Here is a 20,605-nt window from a genome sequence, read left to right as displayed (position 1 = left end):
ACTCGTTACATCCAAGTCCCATTGTGCATGTTTGATTTGTTTGTTAAAATGTGAAGTTCAGGGACGTAACATGGCGCTGTAACATCCAAGAAATAATGTGGCTTACTAATTACCTTGCACCTTGTTGTCAGCCATCATCTCCCCCTTTCATTTGCCGCAGTACACCAGGGGGTGTGCCGCAGTACCAGGGGGTGCTACTTTTCCAGTAGCACCCCCTGGAAAAGTCATAGGACCCCCTTTCTACCTCCAGAAATATTAGATTTAGTTGTTTTTTTTCCATCCAATTTAACATTTCTTATTTGTAGTTGTTGTGGGATTTTCATTAAAATGCACAACATTTTAAAAAACCAATTGTTATATATGGAGTTAAAGAAAAATCCCATCACACAACACTATTTGAACTTTGCTATTATCACTTTTGGGAAACAGTTGACATAATGCCGGCTCCGCCTCCATGCGGATGTAGAGTTATCCTGATCATTCCAGGGCATTTCTCAGCAACTGACTAATTGGCAGCTGCAATTTGTCTGAAAGTACATTGCTGATATCTAGATGAACTGACCTCACATTGACAGTATTTATCACAGCAAACACGCTGCAGTCTGAGAGATTTTGAGTAAAATAATAAATAATCATGATCCAAGCTGTCAGTGAGGAATGTGCAATCCCGACAGCCGTTACCCAGAACATTTAGAGGGCAGAATACAATTTTTACATTTCCAAAACCGAAAATGCATCTGGAATAATGCAGGAAATGGATCGTGGCCTATAACCGGCCTCATATCCAGTTAAATGAAGGATGGGATGGGAGCATTGAGCATGTTCTGTGTGCTCTGACGTTCTTGTTTTACTTATTCGCCAATTAAATAAATCTCTATATATTTTAATTAAACAGAATAATAACAGCAACTGCAGTGTGCGCAGAGCATTGAAAGAATAAAGAACGGCTCTCAGTGGGGCTGGTGTCCTGTCATTCTTAGTAAAGAGTCGCCCAGAACAAACGGATCCTTCATGAATGTCACATTGTGCAGACTTTGGTCACACCGTTGTCCCATACATGCGACATGTCAGTCAACACCTCTGCACAATAAATCAGTCCACTGAGTGACAACTTTTTTTCATCGCAGATGCATATGTGTCCTCCCTTTAAGCTTCCTTTCCAAGTGACGATAAAAGTTAGACAAAGTCCCCACGGTCTGTGAAAGCGAAGCGCTTCTGAATTTACATGTCGCTGTATCTGATGATTTATGTAGCGGATTTCTATCACTGACGATTAGACAGAGAAAAACACTGAGCGTGTCTTGGAGTGCAAAGGCCAGTCTACCTCCTGACAACATGTCATGACTTTACCATATAAAGAAACTGAACTTCTCTCCTCTAGCTGTCAGGTCAAGAGCTCCTGTAGGATCTGTTCCCTGTTCTGCTACAGTGCCGAGTTTGTAACGGTTGCTTAGCCGTGTATCAGGAAAAACACTGTAGCAATTTTGGTTGAAAATTATTACTCTCGCAAATTAACATCTCTTAAGGTTTAGCCTTGAGCACATAGGAACAGAAAAGCAGCCTAAGGTTTTTGTTTAGCAGTGTTTTGTTTTATTCTTTCAGGAATTAAACCATTACAGTTTTCTTTAACCTGAACAACCTGAAGCCTTCAGCAAACAAAAAGCAACATCTGTGCAAGGTGATTCAGACCAACAGGCCGACAAATATTTTCCATGCACTGCTTTGGCGCTGCATGTCAAAGTATGCAGTGTCTTACCGCCGCATTATGATATTACACAAAGCTGTCGCCCACACAATGCTGGGCCCGAGCTGAACCCCTAAACGTTGTGTGTTTGAACTCAGTCATGCCAAACTCTGCGGTGAGTTACAGATTTATTTGTCAGTGCTGATTTGTGAGGTTTCGAGAGGCCCCAGCAATTGATGGCGTCCAGCCGACAGGGGTGGCAAACGAGAAAACGATCTCGGCTCACTTGGTGGTTCTGCAGCTTTCAGGTTTCCTCATCAGCAGAATGACTTCCATCGATTCTTCTCCTGCATCATTTGCTTAAAATCGACCAGAGCTCTGTTTATTCACCCAACACCACCAGAGTGTCCGCTGCACATTAACTGCAGCAGAGACGAAGCTCTCCCCTCCATCTTCAGCTCGTACAGTTCTTTGTTTTCCAGCAGTTTTACTCTTTTAGACGGAACATATCCATAAAGCTTCAGAAAATCTTCACTATTAAAAAAAACCCTGAAATCTATCTTTAACAATTGATGCGCCCTTTCTTTTTTTCTTCAAAGGGAGTTCAGAGATCTACAGCTCTTTGGTCAAGAGATGTTTTTAAAAGAGTTTTATAAAAATTTTATTTGAATTGCTTTACCAGTTTGAATCAACGTTAACGGCTTCGTGTCAGTTGCTTGTGTGTGTTCTTTCTTTTAGCTGTAGTAACTTTTTGTAAAAATAGCTTTTTCTTCTTTCTTTTTTTTATTTCTTTTTTTACAAATGACATGCTTTTAAATCTTCCCTTTTCACTTGTAAATCATTTTCTAATTGTCTATATAAAGTAGAACTGCGGAGCTTTGGTTTGAATTCCTGGTCATTGCAGTGCCACAGACCCTTGTTTATCCGTTCTGAGGCATTTTACAGCAACTCGTTTTGCAGCTGTCTTTTTATATTAAAATATTAATGTTACCACTATATGAAAGAGGCAAACAAAGCCTTGATATAAGTCTGGAGTCAGATAACACGAGCGTCGAGAGCATCACTGAATGCATTTGGATCATGTATTCCCCAAGACAAAAACAAAGCCAAATAATTATCCAAAACATGCAGCAGTTATGTTCTCAAGGAAGCAGCTAAAAGCTAGCATACAGAGGCAGAAGGCTTAATGCTACTATCAAACCCAACGACCAGGAAGTCATTATTAACACACAACATTCAGGTCTAAAGTAAAATTTGCTGTCATTTTAGCGTTATTAGCAGTTTACTAGTTTACCAGTAGAGAGAAGGAACTGACCCTCAGACGAATTTTTTAGAAAATCCCTCTTAATACTGGTGGAGGTCTATACGTCATGAATGTAGGTAGATTCTGAAAAAATATGATTCTTACCAGACAGTTTGAAGAGGCTCTGATTTGTGTGGGATAATATACGCACTTACCAAACATTTTAACTTGTCCACTTGTAATAGAGGCCTAACTGAATTTGTACTACAAAACCTCTACGAGGAAAACGAAATGGCAGAGTGATAAAACTGATTAGCTGGAAGTCACAACCTTGTTTAGCAGTTTCACAGCAAATGCGTGACATCATGAATAAGAAAATCGTTACAGCAAACAGAGAAAAATGAACAAATTGAAAAATATGACTAAAAACAAATACAATACCAGGATTTTTTTTTTCACTCCTAGACATTCAAAGTACACAAAACAAGATTAAAAAGTGAATTTGACATGACATGTTACCTGTAAAACTATCAGTGTACCATCAAAAATGACACTGAAAATCTGTGAAGAATTGAGGTTGTCTGCTTCCTCCCTGTGGTCCTGCTGCCATTCTCAGAAATACCCCCTTCCTGGTCAGAAACAACCAATCCCAGCCAGGGGGAGGGTCTTAGCATTGTGCTAATTACAGAGAAACGACTTAACCTTTAAAGGAAAACTGTATATCCTCACCCATCAGTGGCCATGCTAAGTAGCCTAGCATCCATGCAGTGATTAAAGTGCTAATCTTTGAGATGATTTACGAATGAATCCTGAATCCTGAGCAACAAGCTGATTCCTCATGCGATCAAGACAGCTTCCTCAAAAGAAAAAAAAAACATATAATTATCACATTAAATTTAATTCATCTGTGAGCATGAATATAATTTCATGCATCTTCACTTCACTACGTCATTCATTATATCTGCTAAAGTGGATGCAGCAGAAATATACGACTCTTACGTCTTTAACAACTGTGGCAACAATAGTTGCGTCTCGCGGCACAGTCATATTTTCACTGACACGACAGGGAGGCTGTTAAGTCAAGATAGCTGGGCTCGATTCGTCTAATAATGCTCCACTGTGTCCTTTTCAAAGCCGTTGTCAGCAGACACTAAGCGAGGTGCAGCCTGAGCAATTTACAGAGCTACACGAGAATAACAACCAGGCAAGATGGAGCCTAATTGCAGAGGTTTTGTTTTCCCTTGTGCTGCCACTGAAATATGAAGAAGGCAAAGAGCAGCCAGCATTACCTGATTACCTGATCAGCAGCAAGAACGAGGGTAGTTATGAAAGCAGATGTCTTAACAGCTTGGTGCTCTTCTAAAAGCTTAGGTCAGCACGATGCCAAGCAGGAAAGACATCAGCAATTAAGAAAATCTTTCTGCCCATCAGAGTGGGAAGGGTTGTAAGGTTAGGTCTAAACAATTTTAAATCTATCAGCCTGCAGTGAGAAAGATCAGTTGCTACTTGTGAATTCAGCTTGACGTCTGTAGATTCTAAGAGATATTTTAGAAGCTCTGTCTCAGACTCTGCAGGCCTCATGTGCCAGATTATTGTTAAAATTCATCACGACAGCAAAATAACAACAAAGGAACGAGTTTGTGATATGAGATGAGAGACGTCCAACAAGCCTGCACAGTATCATCTTCCAAGAGAGCCAAGCCCAGCAGATCAGCACAGACATGATGGTGTCACAGCCACTGATCCGACTCCAAGACCAAACTAATGCAGTCATCCAGAGTCGAGCAGAGTCCGCTGGCATGACAGCCGAAGCTTTGTTCAAACTCAGCAGCAAATCTGCAACAGAACGGCTGAAGAAGAAAATGACCTACGTGCCGTAGTGGTTCAGTCAAAGTCCAGACCTCAGTCCGGCTGACTTATGTTGAACCTAAAGAGAGCCGTGCAAAATCAAAGAAGCACCTTTAACGTGTCCTTCTACATCTCACGGTTCATTTATTTAAAAATACGGGCAGCATTAAAATCATCAGAAAGCAAAATATGTGCTCATGTAGCAGTGAGTTTACAACAGACTCCTTCATTTACATTAAACCTGTTTTATTTCTGAGGATTGTGTGGGGTAGCTACATGTATCAATGTTTCAAGTAATGTAAACCATCTAGGAATGACATAATTACTGCTTATTTAAAATATTAAAAGAATCTCCTCGGTAGTACGTTTGTGTAAAATAGCTAAGCACGTGGCTCCTTTTACAAAGGATTGAGTTGTGTTTATAAGAGGCCATGATATTATCCTGGTGAGACGGTGTCGGACTGTAAAAGACTGCCGCAACAGAAATGTGTTTGCAAGAACCCAAGCAGCAAAGTTTAGTAATATACTCATTTTTATTATTAAATTATACATCTATACAGTAGATCCTTAATAAAACTGCAGCTATACAAATCATTAAGAAGTGACCACATGTATTACCCATTGCAATATAACCTAAACACTCAGAGGTATGTGTTCATTCACTGTTACAGGAAATCTGCGCACTATCACATCTTTGAGGGATACTTGTGGGACATGCACAGAGAGATCCAGTGGCTGCAGACTCATCATGCTTGTCTTGTTTTTCTCAACCCCGTTCACTTCAACCTAAGCCATTGTGGAGCTCCAGTCCACCAGTGCATTGGTCCAAAAACTTAAATCAGAGGAACACATCCCGCCCAAGTGTTTGTACCACGTTTCGAGTCCCCAGAGGATGATTTAAAATGTCTTAAAGATGCTAAAATAACAAGAGGTCGTTGCATTCGTGTCGGCGTGTAAATGTAGCTTTTCTTTGGGATTAACCTTTATTTAGCCCGGTGAGCTGAAAGCGTAGCTGATGCTGACAAAGACAGTCGTACGCCCAAAGAGCAGCGCGGTAATGACAGGAACCAGACAAGCTGAGTTTTTAAAATTTGGGTAACATCCTTTTTCCTCTGGCATCAGAACTTTCTCCTGCCCTCCCAAAGCATACATCTAGAAAAAGTAATGCAGTTGCCATCCAAGCTCTAATGTTGCTTTAAATATGTCCTGTGCATCACATGTCCTGGTGCAGATGGGCTTTTTTTTTTTTTTTTTTAGATTGTGTGCACATATTCTACCAGTGTATCATTTAGGGAAAAAAAAAAAAAAAGATTATACAACTGGAAAACCAGAAACATATTCTACCACTTGGTGTAGGTCAGTGAGGGCATGGAAAAACGAGCAGATTGGCTGTTTTGCAGGTTGCGGAAAGCTCTGGCTCTGCTGATTTGCATTGTGAAGTAAGAGACAAATTAAACCTGTGCACAGCCAGACACTCCCAGATAAACTGCAGTGGGCCATCTCCCTCAAACGCAAGTCATTACAAAAGTTGGGATGTTGTTATTTTTGCTGCTGGTTATTTTAAATTCTGATCATTTGTGTCACCCGAAGCCTCCGTCGCCACATCCGCCACGCTCGGAGGCTCTGAGCGGCTCCTGGTCGCCTGCAGAGCTCACCACTTGTTCTGTGCACATCACATGATTACACATGATTATATTAATGCAATGCCACTTTACATTCACGTCTTATTTCTGCAACGTTAAACAGTTAGTTTTAGAACGCTTGTGCTACAGTTCCCACAGACGAGCCTTTGAACTCGCAGGGAATGACGAAGCCTCATTTATCAAACATCCCTGTGCACAGCGTGGAAACTGTCCCAGGTTTCCAGACACAGATCAGGATTCATGTGTTCCAGTGTGCATGGAGGTTTGCTCGTTTAACGGGGCTCCGGGGCTCCTGACAACTGGTAGGCAGCTAATTACAATAAGATGAATGAAAGAAGAAGTTTTTTCAAGCCTTTGTTGGCTGTTTTTAACTTCTTGCACTACTTTGCCTCTGACTCAGGATTTTTATTACATTCTGCAGAAAGAAGTCATTGATTTTTAGGAAATAGCTTCCCTATTAAAGATGCTACTATGTTCTGGTAGGTCCTGGCAAAGGAACATCTTTCCTGAATCGCAGGTTTCTTTTGCGGAACAGTGCACAGAACATCCTCCTCTGGCCACTGGCTTGTCTTCCCTCCACAGTGAATCCATGTCCCACTTGAGCACCTGGAACCTGAAAGTATAGGTCATCGCTTTTGTTCCTGGTAATAATCGTCAGAAGACCTCGGACATGTTCATTGCTCCTGAACTGAACTACAACATCCATTCCATGCCATGGTGAAGGATTGCTTTCAACTGGCAGTGCTGCCTCCTTACTCCCGACTGCTACATGAACCTGTGAAAAGGTTTCATCATTATTCTGACTACCTGTCCAGTGCAGGGCTAATTACAAACCCCCAGCTTTAGTGTGCAGTGTGACAGCTCAGCACGCCACCTGAAGGTCAGAGAGTGCAGCTTCATGGTGCTGCGAGCTCCTGACAGGAAGCGGCGGAACGTTCCGGGCAGGGATGGCACTCTCTACATGCTGCAGCTCACACTGTCAGCTCATTAGGTCAGCAGCTCTAACGCTGCTCATGTGGAGGTTTGCACCCTAAACCAGTCAGAATGCGACTGAAACAGCCAGGTTTAGTTTCCTTTTGCTATGTGGCGCAACTTTAAGTAATTTGTAAAATCAAAAGACTTGGTCATTCATCAGAACTGGGATGGTTAAATGTGCATAACAGTTTGGTCATGTGAATCGTTTCTCACACACAAGTCAACTGTGGAGTGTCACAAAGTCCAGCAGCACCTGCATCAGTTTGCTTCACCTTTACTTAACTCTGAAAAGCCACATAAAGCTGGATTATGTGTCTTTGAAATGTAATGATTAAAAAATGAGCTCTGATAAAACCGATAAATGGATGTAGTTTGACTTGCAGCCCGAGTGTGAGCAAAATATCTTCTCCGTCTGTGGACGGATTGGATGTGGGCTTTTCCAAATTTAAGCTGCAACAAGATTCATTTTGTTTCTTTATAAATAAATGTAAAATTAGAGAGTGAGGTTGTCTGTCCATTTAACGTTCGATAGAAGAAAGTTTCACAAAGCCATGCTTGCTTTTCCACATCTCTGCATATCGTTAGCCCTTTCTGAGTTTGATAAATGAGGCATCGGGTCTCCATCCAGTTCCAGATGTGGAACTTTTCAGGTTTGTTAGCTTGCGTGTCGTTTCTCTGGTGAAATGGAAAAACCCCTCGGTGAGAGAAACCGTCTCCCCTGGCTTGGGTTCAGGAAGCAGAAGATGCTTACGGCTGGGAGACTCAAGCTTTTACTGTGTTGGTCGCACACCTAAGTGACAATAGGCCCCTATTAAATGCAAATGTGACTGCACTGGTGCATATCTATGAAAAGAAAACCTCTTAACTGTTGAAAAAACAAAAAAAGATATATGCAAATTAGGCACTCATACTGTTTAGGCAGTTTTGTCCCTGTTTTTTCTACAACATTCACCACCACTGGGGGGGAAAAAAAAAGAAAAAAGAAAAAAGAAAAACGATTACAGCAGCGAATGCACGCATATCTTACAGGCCCGATCTCCAGCTTCTCGTCTCCACGTCCGGCTCAGTGCGTCGCCCATCCCCCCCGGGAGAAGGCCAGACTCTCACACTGAACGGGTCGAGTTGTGTTCGTTTAGGCTGGGCAGCAGCTTCTGCTCCCTGTGCTCACACCGTCCTTCTGTCAAGCCCTGAAGGACATTCATCTTATGCTTTACACAGTTTTCAATGACAGAAATCACAGCAGCTTGATTCTGACAATTTCACCAACATCAAATTACACTAACAGCTGCAAAGATTCAGCCACTAGCTTGTAGAGGAGCGTTGAGAGGGCGGGCGGCAGGCTGCAGGTGCTTGCAGTGTTCCTGGGAGCTTCCAGGGCACCGGGATGGGTCGATCCTGCAGCAGCGTGTCCACCTGTGAAGTCCTTTGCCAGAGAGAGGTACGTTTTGTGGCGCAGGCTGCACGCTGCGCTCAGATGTAGTACTCCTTCACGTTGTCCCTGACGGAGTTGTGGAGGTGCAGCTCAGTCCTGTAGTCTGTGTACGTGCTGTGTCTGTGCTCCTCTTTCATGCCGCTGCTCCTCTTCGCCCGCCGCTGCTGATACAGGAGGCGGCTTATCACAGCCAGAGCACACACGGCAATGAAGACGACCGCTGTGACCACACCTGAGAGCACAGCGGGGAGGGAGCATTAGAGGATGATGACAGGAGGTTGAAAGTCATGCCTGGAGGCAGGAAGACTTTCAGCTTCCAGAACAAAAAAAGCATCCAGCGCTCAGAACACAGACAGTCGCAGCATTCCCACATTCCCATGTTCACCACCGAACACAGTGAATCATTCATAAAGGAGCCACCTGGATCCCTAAAGCCGTGGCAGCTTATCAACACCTTTTGTTTTCTGTTTCATCTCTTTCCAGATCCTATAAAACAGACTCAGATCTGAGCCGCTCTGTGTTTAGGTTCCGTTTTAGATGAAATGCCAATGAAGGGAAGTTTGATGGTCAGGGTTTTGCTCTGCTGGAAATGCTTGGAAATTTTTTTTCTCTTTGAAACTCAAAGGATGTTTAAGCAAAACAAACCGGACTCCATATATCAAAGGGAGTTTTTTTTGGTCTTTTCAGTTGTGGAGATATGGATTAAGAGCCGTGTCGTCTGTGACCTGCAGCAGTCTGGTCCTGAGCCAGAGGAAACCTTTCAGAACAGATCTACCAATAGACGTAGCATTTCATCTTTTTTTTTTTCAATCGATGTAAATAGCAAAGTTATATAAACTCCAGACAGTCTGTATTTTAGTATAAACAGAGCAAGTCTTTCAATTGATTTGATTCCAGGAAGCGTCACATTTTAGATATCTTACCTGAAAGGCTTGAACTGTTCTAGATCAGATCTGGGTCACATCTGGCTCTTTGGACGTCCTGCATAATGAACCGAGTTTCACTTCTACATGTAAACCAGAACATGCTGGTTTTATTTGGAAACGTTTGCTTTTATTCAGAATGCAAGCAGCAATGCTGCCTCACTATGGCAGCAACATTAGCATCCTTATGCATTCGCTGGTGGCATTTCAGGCTAAAAGTGACTGATATAGAGTGTTTTCAATGGAAACTAGTTGTGTAAAAGCCAATATTCTGCAGCTAATGCCCTGAAGCTTCACCAGGTCACTTAGGCCAGTTGGAAAAAATAAATGTTTATTTTTAAATGTGAAGCTTTGGGTCTTCACACACCATAGAAATACAGGGCAGCAGCTTTAAGCCCACAGATTTACAGAAACAGCAAAAAACATCAATTATTGATTTCTCTGTAGAGGGTGAACCAGAGTGCAAATGTTCTACATGGGGCTTAATCTCCGCGTAATCCAGACTTATCAAAATTAACTTTTACATTTTAATAACAGGTCTGAAGTTGTTATTGTGAATGAACTACGCTAATGTGACAGAACATAAATCTACAGTAACAATGTAGGTCAACCACTACGTCCCAAAGACGGCGTTCAGAATAAATGAACGCATGAATGAGCGAGTGAGTGCATGAATACAGCATATTTTCATTTGTATATTTACTTTTTCATGTCAACAATAGAGCTTGGATTTATATAAAAGCTATTTCTATGTCTTCCGTGCTTTCGTGAGGGTGATTCACTGTGGTTCAGTTTGAACAAAAGGAATAAGCCGTTCCCAGCCTGCTGTGTTTTATCCGAAAGAAATGAAAGTGTCCAGTTCTTTTTTCCTTTTTTTTTTTTTTACAAGGAACGCTGATCAAATATGGACTGACATGTTTTTCACGCATCGCTGATCAAGTTATTGTTGATTCTGAAAGTATTCACATCCTTTAAATACTGTGCTTTTTTCATATTTGTGCTGTGATTTCACTTTAGATTTAGAGAAACAAAAACAGATACGATTTTAGAAGATAGCAGGAGCAACTTTGTTCCTCCCTGAAGTCTACTGCTGCATGGAGCGCTGAGGATTATTTAACCACATCCGGGGCAAAAAGAGCAACTTAATGTTCACATGTCACACATTCAGCAACACCGCCTGTTAGCAGGTTGAGACAATAAAGCGTCAGGCGCCTGAAATAAAACACAACCTCGTACTAAACCTCCTCAAATTAATTCTGCCTTTACCTTATCCTCTGTTTAAAGGGAGCTTTAGAAATGAGTGAGAAACATTGTTTTTGTCTTCCTGGGCAAGGTCAGTGAGCAGGTTAGTCACACTTTCATGTCTTTTTGATAAACACGAGGCAGATCTGTAACATGGACTCACGGGTTGTTGCCTGGAAACTGGGCTCAAGAAACACTGTGTGAAAGAGGAAATGTTCATTTTCTCAGCTCTAATTTGAAGTACAAAGAAAAACGTCCAATGTCTTCACACTCATCTAATATACAAACGTTCTGGCTCTTACCGGCTTCATGTATATTCCTAACTTAAACAGGTAGAAGTGACTTGATTTAACCTTTTTCTCAGCTGATAATTGTGAAATCAGTTTCCATTTAATAAGCAAACAAACACTGCGGCACTGTGACCTTCACCCTGCTGTTTGTGAAATTTAACAAAGTCTCTGCAAAAGGGATAAAGTGAAGAAAAGTAAGTGGAAATAAAGACCAGAAGAGCTCATAGAAAATAAAAAAAACAATGAAGCCAAAGTTTTGGAGTCAGGTGTCCATTTCAACCTTCTCCACCTTTAATTTAAGACGAGCACGCCTCTTAAAAAATAATGCTTCATGTGAAGCTGGTCAGTGCTGCTGGAGCAAGAGCAGTAAAATGCAGCTTTAAAGCAGCTCACAGTGTGCTGAGAAGTAGAAAACTGATATGCAGGAATCCTCACAAAGGGCACTGATGAACAGGGGAGAAAAGCTTCCTTTGTCTTCGCCAAAGCAATTTTCCCTGTGCTCGTCTGAAAAGGTTATAAGGCCAAGGAGAGATGAGAGAGGCGTCCTGAAGCTCTGCAGAGCAACACGCATTCCACCACGTTAAGCTCCACAGTTAATCTACGGTTATTACAGTGATTAACTGGGCTTGTATGTTTTTACACCAACTAATTAAAAGAAAAAGATTTTATGCAGAATATTTTTTCAACTATTATGATTACTAGTTGCAAATTTTGAACACCTGCTGCATAGTTTTGATCATATTAGGCTCTTACATCAATGATCTTATGTCATAATTTACTAAAATGCTTTCTAATTAGTACAACTGAGTGTTGCTGTTTGACATATGGGTACGACCCAACGGACTCCCTTAAAGAATCGTCTTCTTTCTTTGAAAAAGGAATCTTTGAAGCACTTGTCTTTTGTCTGTTGAAGAATCAGACAGCTCCTTTCACCGACTGTCAGGAAAGTGTGCTGCACAGAAATTCCCTTCTGGCTACGGATTCCATTACCCTCTTGGGTAACACTTTATTTGAAGGGGTGTGCATAAGACTGACATAGCACCTGTCATGAACATGAAGAAGTCTTTATGAATGTTTATGACAGTTGTCCTGAAGTGTCATTCGGTAAATAATGACACTTTTAATGCAAAGTTGCTCTAAAAGTTGCATTGAAAGTCCATTAAAAATGCCAACTTTGGATTAAATTATCATAATTTACAAAAACACGCAAAGTTGGCACTTTTAATGGACTTTCAATGCAATTTTTGGAGCAACTTTGCATTAAAAGTGTCATTATTTACCGAATTACACTTCATGACAACATTCATAAACATTCATAAAGACTTCTTCATGTTCATGACAGGTGTTATGTCATGTTTATGACAGTGTCATGTCAGTCTTAAGCACACCCCTTCAAATAAAGTGTTACCCCCTCTTGTTTGAAAATGTTCTGTAACTCATGTAACTTGTGAGAGTTTGTGCATCATAAAATTTACAATTTATTTTCACTTCAGTCTCTATGCCATTTAAAAAAAATAAAATAAAAACTGCAAAAGTAATTCATCATACAGTTTCTACGGTTTAAGGGGAATATGGATAAAGAGTCAGGGGGGTTGGGAGACTTTTCCAGTTGTCTATTTGTCCCAATAGACAATGTGCCTGTCAGCTGGCTGAAACAAGACTAATACACGTTACACTGTTGACAACAACGGAGTGGTCCAAGAGGACAGGCCATGGAGCGGTCCGGTTGGTCTCCACTCCAGGACTCAATCCTACGGTACATCTGTGGGTTTTGAAGTTAAACTCAGTATCACAGTTAAACCTGCTGCTTACAAACCACATTTCTTCAATCAGGACGTCAATGTGTCATTACTTTTCCAAAAGTTAGATATGTAAAGAAACTATCTTCACCTGTTAGATGGGTGATGTCACTGTTCAGTTTGTTTGTTTTGTTTTTGTTTTGTTTTTGTCCAGACTGAGGTCAATGAAGTAAAGGTCAACTGTGTCACTGATGTGCTGCACTGTGACACTGAAAAGTCAGAGCTGTCCTTGCTGCGCTGGGCGGCAGACACACCACACACACACACACAGATCTCAACTTGTTTGTGGCTGTTCTGTTGTTGTGTTAGTGACCTCGGTGACCTCAGTCATCAGCCATGTTTTTTCCAGATCTCCCTCCTGAGTTGATGAGGTTAGGATGTCAACAGGTTTGAGGTGCCTCCTTTTGCTTGTGTGTGTTTGCATTTATTTCCAAGGCAATGACACAGACCTCTCAAGGCCAGTGGTCTGGGTCAAACAGCAGCTATTGATCTGAGTTCGTTAGGTGTGTTAGTACACCACCGTGTTAAAACCACTGTGTTTTTAAGGATGTGCACCAAAGAAAGCCTCTGTAAACGTCTTGCCTGTGAGATGAATGTTGATGTTCACCAGTCTGATACTTTCACTATGACTTGTTGCAGTCATTCATGAATGCTGTAGATCTACCTCAACCAAACCACTGGGGTGGATTTTTTCCTATGGAGCATAACTCTAAAATACTATTATTCAGTATCTTAAAATGAAAGATATTTGGAAAAAATGCGATGGAAAGCAGAAATATCTTGGAGCAACGCTACTTGACACACCATTGGTTGACGTTTGCAAAGCAGCCAATCGAGGATTGGCCATTCATTCTCCTTGCTGCTGATTTTCTGTACTCTAAGCAGCAAGGATAAGGCAGGCTGTGGATGTTAGGTTCTGTGGTGGAGCCAATATGGCTTCCACTGTGTGTCCTAATGGATGTGAAGGTATATTTGATGTTTGAACTAATAAAATGGGCAATAACAATCTCTTTGAGGGAGGTCTCAAGTATTTGGAGATTTCAGCCATTCAGTGATGCTTATGGTCCACTGTGAATACATTCACATACAAACTTTATTGCCATTACTCAGCTATATTGTATTCGTGCTGTGCAGTAGACTGCCTAGTCATTACTAAGTAAATACGTCAGTAAGCTATAGAGCACATCTGCTCAAATCATCATCACTCCTGTAAGCTTGTGGTTTTTCTGGCAATGCGTCACTTTTGTTTTCTTGCAGGTCTTAATGCTCTAATAGTTTGGTTTGATTTTGAGAGCAGGATTATCTAAATATTAAAATTAGATCTGAACAGTAAAGTTGGACTAATGTTTGTGGATGCTGTGTGATGTGTAAATTAGCAGAGTTGTAAAGAAGTCTGGAAAAAAAAAAACCCTACTATTTTCCTGCTGCTTATCTTTGTGTTCAGCCTAACTGACTGCTCTCTAGTGTTAAAATGAATTCAATCTTCCTGTTGAACTCCTGGCAGATGACAAACTGTGGCTTTCATCTAAACCAAACAAGTTTCGTCTGAGGGTGGCAGATGCCAAGATAAAGTTCAACTTGTGTTTGCTTTGAATACTTCAGTGATGATAGCATTTGCCAACGAGGCTTTTTTTAGGCTCCTGTTCATTAGCTTGGAGACTGTGGTTACATTTATATCTACGGTAACGTGTTTTTTTTTTTTTTTTTTTCATGATTGCTTTCTACTGTTAAAATCTGAGGAGAACTCTTTTTTTTATTTCATAATCACAAAGCAGACATTACGCCGTGAAACAAAACACGCTAAGCAGCCGGATTGAAAATGAGCTGGAGCGGAGTTATCAGGAGACGAGACAGGAACATTAAGACTGTGGAAAAATGAGCAGAATAACAAACAAACAGCTGGGGCTCATTTTCAATTAACCACAAGAAGAAAAGCTGCAGAAAGGAGGGAAAACAGACCTGCTATTACAGCCAAATCCTTCTGGGCGTTGCTGTCGTGCTGCTCCTTATCTTCATTTGCAGCTTGATCTGAAGAAGCATGAATGAGGAACAGATTCATTAATTATTGCCATAAAGACAGATGAGAGAGTGAGGATGTCAGGAATCCTAGCAGAGAGTTCCATTTATTGTCCAAATTTCTGTTTAGTCATGTTTGACAAAGACATTGTTTTAGGTTTAGAGTGAGTAAGATGCATATTTTCCAGAACAATTGCCTTGACATCAGAGCCATCACAGCAGGTAGGCATACACGCCACTATCTGAGAAAAGTAAATGATCCTTTTGCTTTCCCAAATAAATGTCCTTTTCTAGCTAAATATCCAGGGTAACTTGTAGGCTTGCCTTTATGTTTTCCATCCTTTTACGCCCTGGAGTCTTTGAAGCCATTGTTCAGAAGCTTGTTTATCTTTTTTTTTTCATGATTGCTTTCTACTGTTAAAATCTGAGGAGATGGTGCTTCCACAGCATCATATATAATCACATTTTCTCTAATACTTGGGGATGAGATTATCTAACATCACACTAATGTTCAAGTTAAGTTTTCAACTTTAATATTCCCATTACACACTGCTTTATTTTCTGCCAGAAAGGCTTGCAAACCAGGAAGTCCCAAAAAAAAACATTTATAAAAGTCTCTTACCCTCCAACAGAGGGGGCTAGAGGATCCATCACAGCTGACTTTTATAGGTTGGTTTTAGTAAAGCTGATGCAATTAAGCTTTCCTTTTTTCCCCCCCTGGTTCACATAAAATGCTGATTGAATATTTTAAATGGAAAGAATTACAAGTACAAACCACTTGAAATATTTGATTCTTAGTTTGTGGGTGTTTGGCAATTTCTTCTGTACCGATGATGACCTGCGCTGCTAACAAAACAAACAAAAAGATAAAATACAATTATTCTTGCGACTAATCTTTGACTCTTTGTAGGTATTACTGTTTTTCAAAGTCAGTAATGAAGCTGTTTGGCTTTTCTGTGTTTTGTTATGACTTGTTGAATACAGAGCAAAATTAGATAATATTCACAAATGTACAGTGAAACCAAAATTATTTCAGTACATTTGAAAACTGTTTTTTTTTGCAACAGACAGAGCTTCCTTGGTGCATTTGGCCAGATTTCCAATAGCAACATTTTATCATATTTTGTCTAAAAAATACACATTAGAATGTACTAAAAATTTATTTAACAGTCTTAAAGGAAATGTTCTAATTTTTAAAAGTATTTAATTATTAGTATTATAAATACTTATACTACCACAAACAAGGACCTTTGCCATGGTTACTGGGTCATGTGGTAGCAGATGGTGACAGGGCCGACCAGCAGCTGTGCTCTATTTCCCAAAAATTGGGCTTTATAAACGAAAGCTGTGCAGGTATGTACGTACACAGTTTTATACATTTAAATGTTTTTGTGTGACTCACTTTTCTAAATTTGTCCCTTCAGCGTGAAAGCTTTTATAAAAGCGTACGCATAAAAATGTGCAGCACCATGTTTTATGCACAAGTTGGCATGTATAAACATGAATGTGGTGTGAAAGTTTGCAGAAATACAAGTAAACTTTTCACCTGCTGTGAAAATGTGTGGCAGCCATGCAAACAATCACACACACATGCACACACACACACACACGCGCACGCACGCACGCACGCACGCACGCACGCACGCACGCACGCACGCACGCACGCACGCACGCACGCACTCCAGGAGAATTTAGAGCAACAAATTGTTTGTACAATCATGTTTTGGACTGTGGGAAGAAGCCAGAGTACCTGGAGAGAAAGCACAGGGAGAACATGGAAACTCCAAGTAGAGAGAACTCCACTGTGCAGCCAATCTGTGAAGTTTAGCTACTTTAATCACGTCAATACACAAATTCTTAGTGTTAATGTTTCTTATACTCATTTAGACCACAGGGTGTTGAAGTTCATAAAGATTTCTGATTCTTGACAGTCAGAAGACAATATTCTCTCCCAGCTTGATTTACTGCTTCTAATTATTTTTTTTATAAACTTTGTCTCATATGGTTGTATTTGTATTATTGATATTTATTACCTCTGATGGAGTAGCTTGTCAACGAATTAGCAATTTCCCCTCGGGGATCAATAAAGTATATTCTAGTCTATTCTATTGTAATCTCTCAAAGCAGTGGAGTTTCATGGATTCTTACGGGTAAGTGCACTAATTACACTCTCTCGCCGATATGTGAAGTACGAACTGCTGACATGAGAAAAGATTACTTTTCATTTATGTCAGATCTGGAGTTCTGAACAGCAGAACCTCCCCATTGGTCCAGACTTATCTTTGTCCTGTCAGATTAGAGCAAAGGACACTTCAAGGGACCAAGAAGATTTAGTCAGATTACAACATCATGATGAGCTCTCACCAAGGTTAGTCTTTTGTGTTTAGCCTTTTTTTAAATGCCAAAGAAATGTGTTTAAATTGACTACTCTAATAGGTATGAGTGTGTTGCTATGTGATGACCTGGTGAGGGTGTATCCTTCCTCTTACCCAGTAGCTGCTGCTGGAGACGGGGACCAGCGAGTTAACAAGTATGGCTTTGACAGTTACCAGGACAACAGCGCTTGCCTGGCTGCACGATTTTAATAGTAAAGTTTGGTGCTCGGGGGGGGGGATTATGGTGTGTGGATGTTTTTTCAGGAGTTGTGTTTGACTCTGTTAGAGTCAGGGTGATGAACTCTTAATGCTTCAGGATACCAGAACATTTTGGGCAACATTATGATCCTACCTTTGTGGAATAGTTTAGGAACGCTCCCAAACTAGAGCACGAAGCAAAGCAGCTGATGTTATATTAAACCCTAAAGATTAAACATGTGATGTCACTGTTAATATGTGGGTTAGATGCCAGAGGAGCAATACTATTGGGAACACAGTGTTATATGTATGAACAGGATTTCTGTAAAGTTGTGAATAGGTGCTTAATAAATGGACTTAATTGAAATGATTCCCATGACGACGTATCTGAAATGTCAGGAATATTTAGATGCTTTTGTTTCCTGAAAAATGCCCCTGTCGTTTTTATAAAAAATTAAAGGAGTGTAAAAATGTGAGCTGTCCGCGCTCTGCATAGACACACGCTCATGCCTTTTGTTCAACTGCTTTGGATGGAATTGTACTGCTTGAAATTTCTCAGTAGCATAAAGAGCTAATTTATAAAGGACCCTCCACGTTTTCTATCGACACACAAGCCCTGCAGAGGAAGTGACATGCAAGTTTATCTCTTGAATGGAGGGAAACAAAATGTTGTCAGCAGGAGACGGTGTCACCTTAAAACAAGGACGATCCGTCTGAGCCGTCGAGGTTTATTGTGTCATTAATTGATGACAAGATAAATGTGCACCAGAGGAAAAAAAAAAACATCAGCAAACACCTGCTGGCTGATGGGCATCCTGGAAGGCATCATATTCAGCTGCTTCACTGACTTTATGCCATCATTTAAGGACGGCGCAGCACTGAAACAACCTCACTCTGTTTGCCGTAATGTACACAGGCTTGGCTTTTGGGCGCACGAGCTTAACTTCAATTTGTCTACGCAACTTACACTTTGTGCAGACCACACTTGTCTGTGCTGGAGTTTTACCTTGCAGAACGTGTGAGGTGGATTCTGCCAAAGCTCCACAATTTGACTGGACCAAAGGGCCGCGGATGGTGATGAGGGAGCTGCCCCGATTGGTCAGTGCTGCCTTGAGCGGAGCAACGTGGTTGAACTGCACTGAGGAGAGGCAGCCGACGAAACCTTTGGAAGCGGCTTTCACCACCTCTTCACCAAAGCTGTCCATCCCTGCAGAGGCGCGGGTTAGAGGAGAAAAGACACGCTGCCGTATGATTCATTTCTGATTGCAATACCATCAGCAATGACAAAGGAACGGTGACAGGAAATGATGAATGGTTGCAACACAAGTAGCACGGTGTGCGGTTTCTCGGCACTTCTCCTTAGATTGGACAACTTACTGATGACTTTGCCCAGCGTCAAGGATCTGATTAAGATCAGCTCTGCATCAGATGACAGTGTGTACTTTCTGTGGATGTCCTGGTCGATCTGGTTGAGTGGAGAGAAATCAAATAACAAGGCAATTACACGAAATGTAAACCGAGCTAACGGCTGCAGAATCAGCAGCTCACTGTAATATTTTATAGATTGATATTTGTGTTCTCTGCAGCTTCACATAAAACCTTCTCTGCCCACGGCTGAGTGATTTTGACCTCTCTTCTCTGCTCTGCCGTGCTGACTCAGATGCAATACTTAACACAATGACGTGGATTGAAACACTGCAGGATTTTCTGTCCACTGCCGTCCACACGCCAGGGTTCTTTACAGAGAAAACGGGTTTTAACACGTTTTCACTGCAGCTGATGAAGCTGTTGGAGGGCTGCAGAGCTTAGTCGCTTCTAATTCTTCTAGTAATTGTGCGTGAGTGATAAATGATCGCTTATTTATCCTTCTGATCCAAAATGTAGGAGGGAAGCACAGATCAGCTCCCCAGCCCCATATCATACGACTTAGCCATTAAGCAGCAACTCGGCTCTATAGCGCAAATAAATCAGATTGGAATTCAACAGAGCTTTAGACAGCGAGAGTTTAATTCACCAGTGTTTGAGGAGGCTTCATCTGCATGAAGCTAGACAGTCATTGGATGGGATAAAGAACTACGTAGCTGTCTGAAAACGACGTCAAATCTATCAGCAATGATTTATTAATCATTTTATTCAAATGTTTTGGAGTTCTAAGCTTGATAGGATCTAAAAAGTGTTCAGCCAACAAGCCTGTGAAGGTTCATTATTCTCCTGATATCCTGTCTGAATTCTGTCAGGTTTTGATTTAAAGTGTAAACTTCTACATTTGGGGAAATTGATGAGAATGATATAAAAGTTCACTGACACGCCACTACGACAGCAGAGGACTCTGGGGATGTTAAAATTAGCAGCCAGCTATGACGACATTCTGCTGGTCTGAATGTGACACTGAATGGCTTTTAGCAAGATTCGGGTCTTGTTCAGATCCTTCTGTGAGCCTTTTATAGTTTAACCCCTTAACATTCACCTCAAAAACACTTTCATGTTGTCCAGTGGTCCATGAGGACCCCGGTGTCATCATGACAGTCAAGGGGTGAAAGCGTGAAGGTTTCAGTGTTGGAGGCAGATTTGACCTTCTGTCTTAGTGGCATGTTCAGAGTGTAACTCTCACCTCTCCCTCAATGACTGACTCCAGGAGGCTTGGAAAGGGCATCTGTAAACATCACTTGTCAACTTGTGCCTCATATCCTCAACTGGATTTAGATTTGGATTTTGACTGGTCCATTTTAACGCCTGAACGAATCTTCAGTGTGATATACGATCTCAGAATGTGTCTCCAGTGTGCTTATTGGTGAAATGCAAACATGACTCCTTATAGCCTTCTATTAACAAGTTATCCCATTAGATTCTCCCACCAGAGTCTTTTCTGTGTGAGTCACCATGCTCCACATGCCTGGCCTGTCAGTTTAGGCGTCCATGAATGTCTCGTTAGGTTTA

The 20,605-nt window shown here is 41.2% G+C and overlaps 1 protein-coding gene across 2 annotated transcripts in view; it reads right to left on the bottom strand.

The window, feature by feature from the left end:
* Window positions 1–5,289: 5,289 nt before the first annotated feature.
* The window catches only part of cntnap5a (contactin associated protein family member 5a), a 173,030-nt gene continuing 157,714 nt past the window's right edge, over window positions 5,290–20,605 (bottom strand). For both annotated transcript variants that reach the window (XM_008438481.3, XM_081598493.1), the window contains exons 21-24: window positions 19,046–19,133; window positions 18,675–18,875; window positions 15,039–15,107; window positions 5,290–9,057 (exon numbers count right to left, since the gene is read on the bottom strand). In XM_008438481.3, the coding sequence (XP_008436703.3) occupies window positions 8,864–9,057; window positions 15,039–15,107; window positions 18,675–18,875; window positions 19,046–19,133 (552 nt within the window). In that variant the 3' untranslated portion in view covers window positions 5,290–8,863. The remainder of the gene's footprint in view (window positions 9,058–15,038; window positions 15,108–18,674; window positions 18,876–19,045; window positions 19,134–20,605) is intronic.

Source organism: Poecilia reticulata, chromosome 2 (genome assembly GCF_904066995.2).
Source record: "Poecilia reticulata chromosome 2, P_reticulata-male-v2, whole genome shotgun sequence".
Lineage (NCBI taxonomy): Eukaryota > Metazoa > Chordata > Actinopteri > Cyprinodontiformes > Poeciliidae > Poecilia > Poecilia reticulata.
Note: the sequence above shows the minus strand (reverse complement) of the source record. Positions and strands in the feature narration are given on the sequence as shown.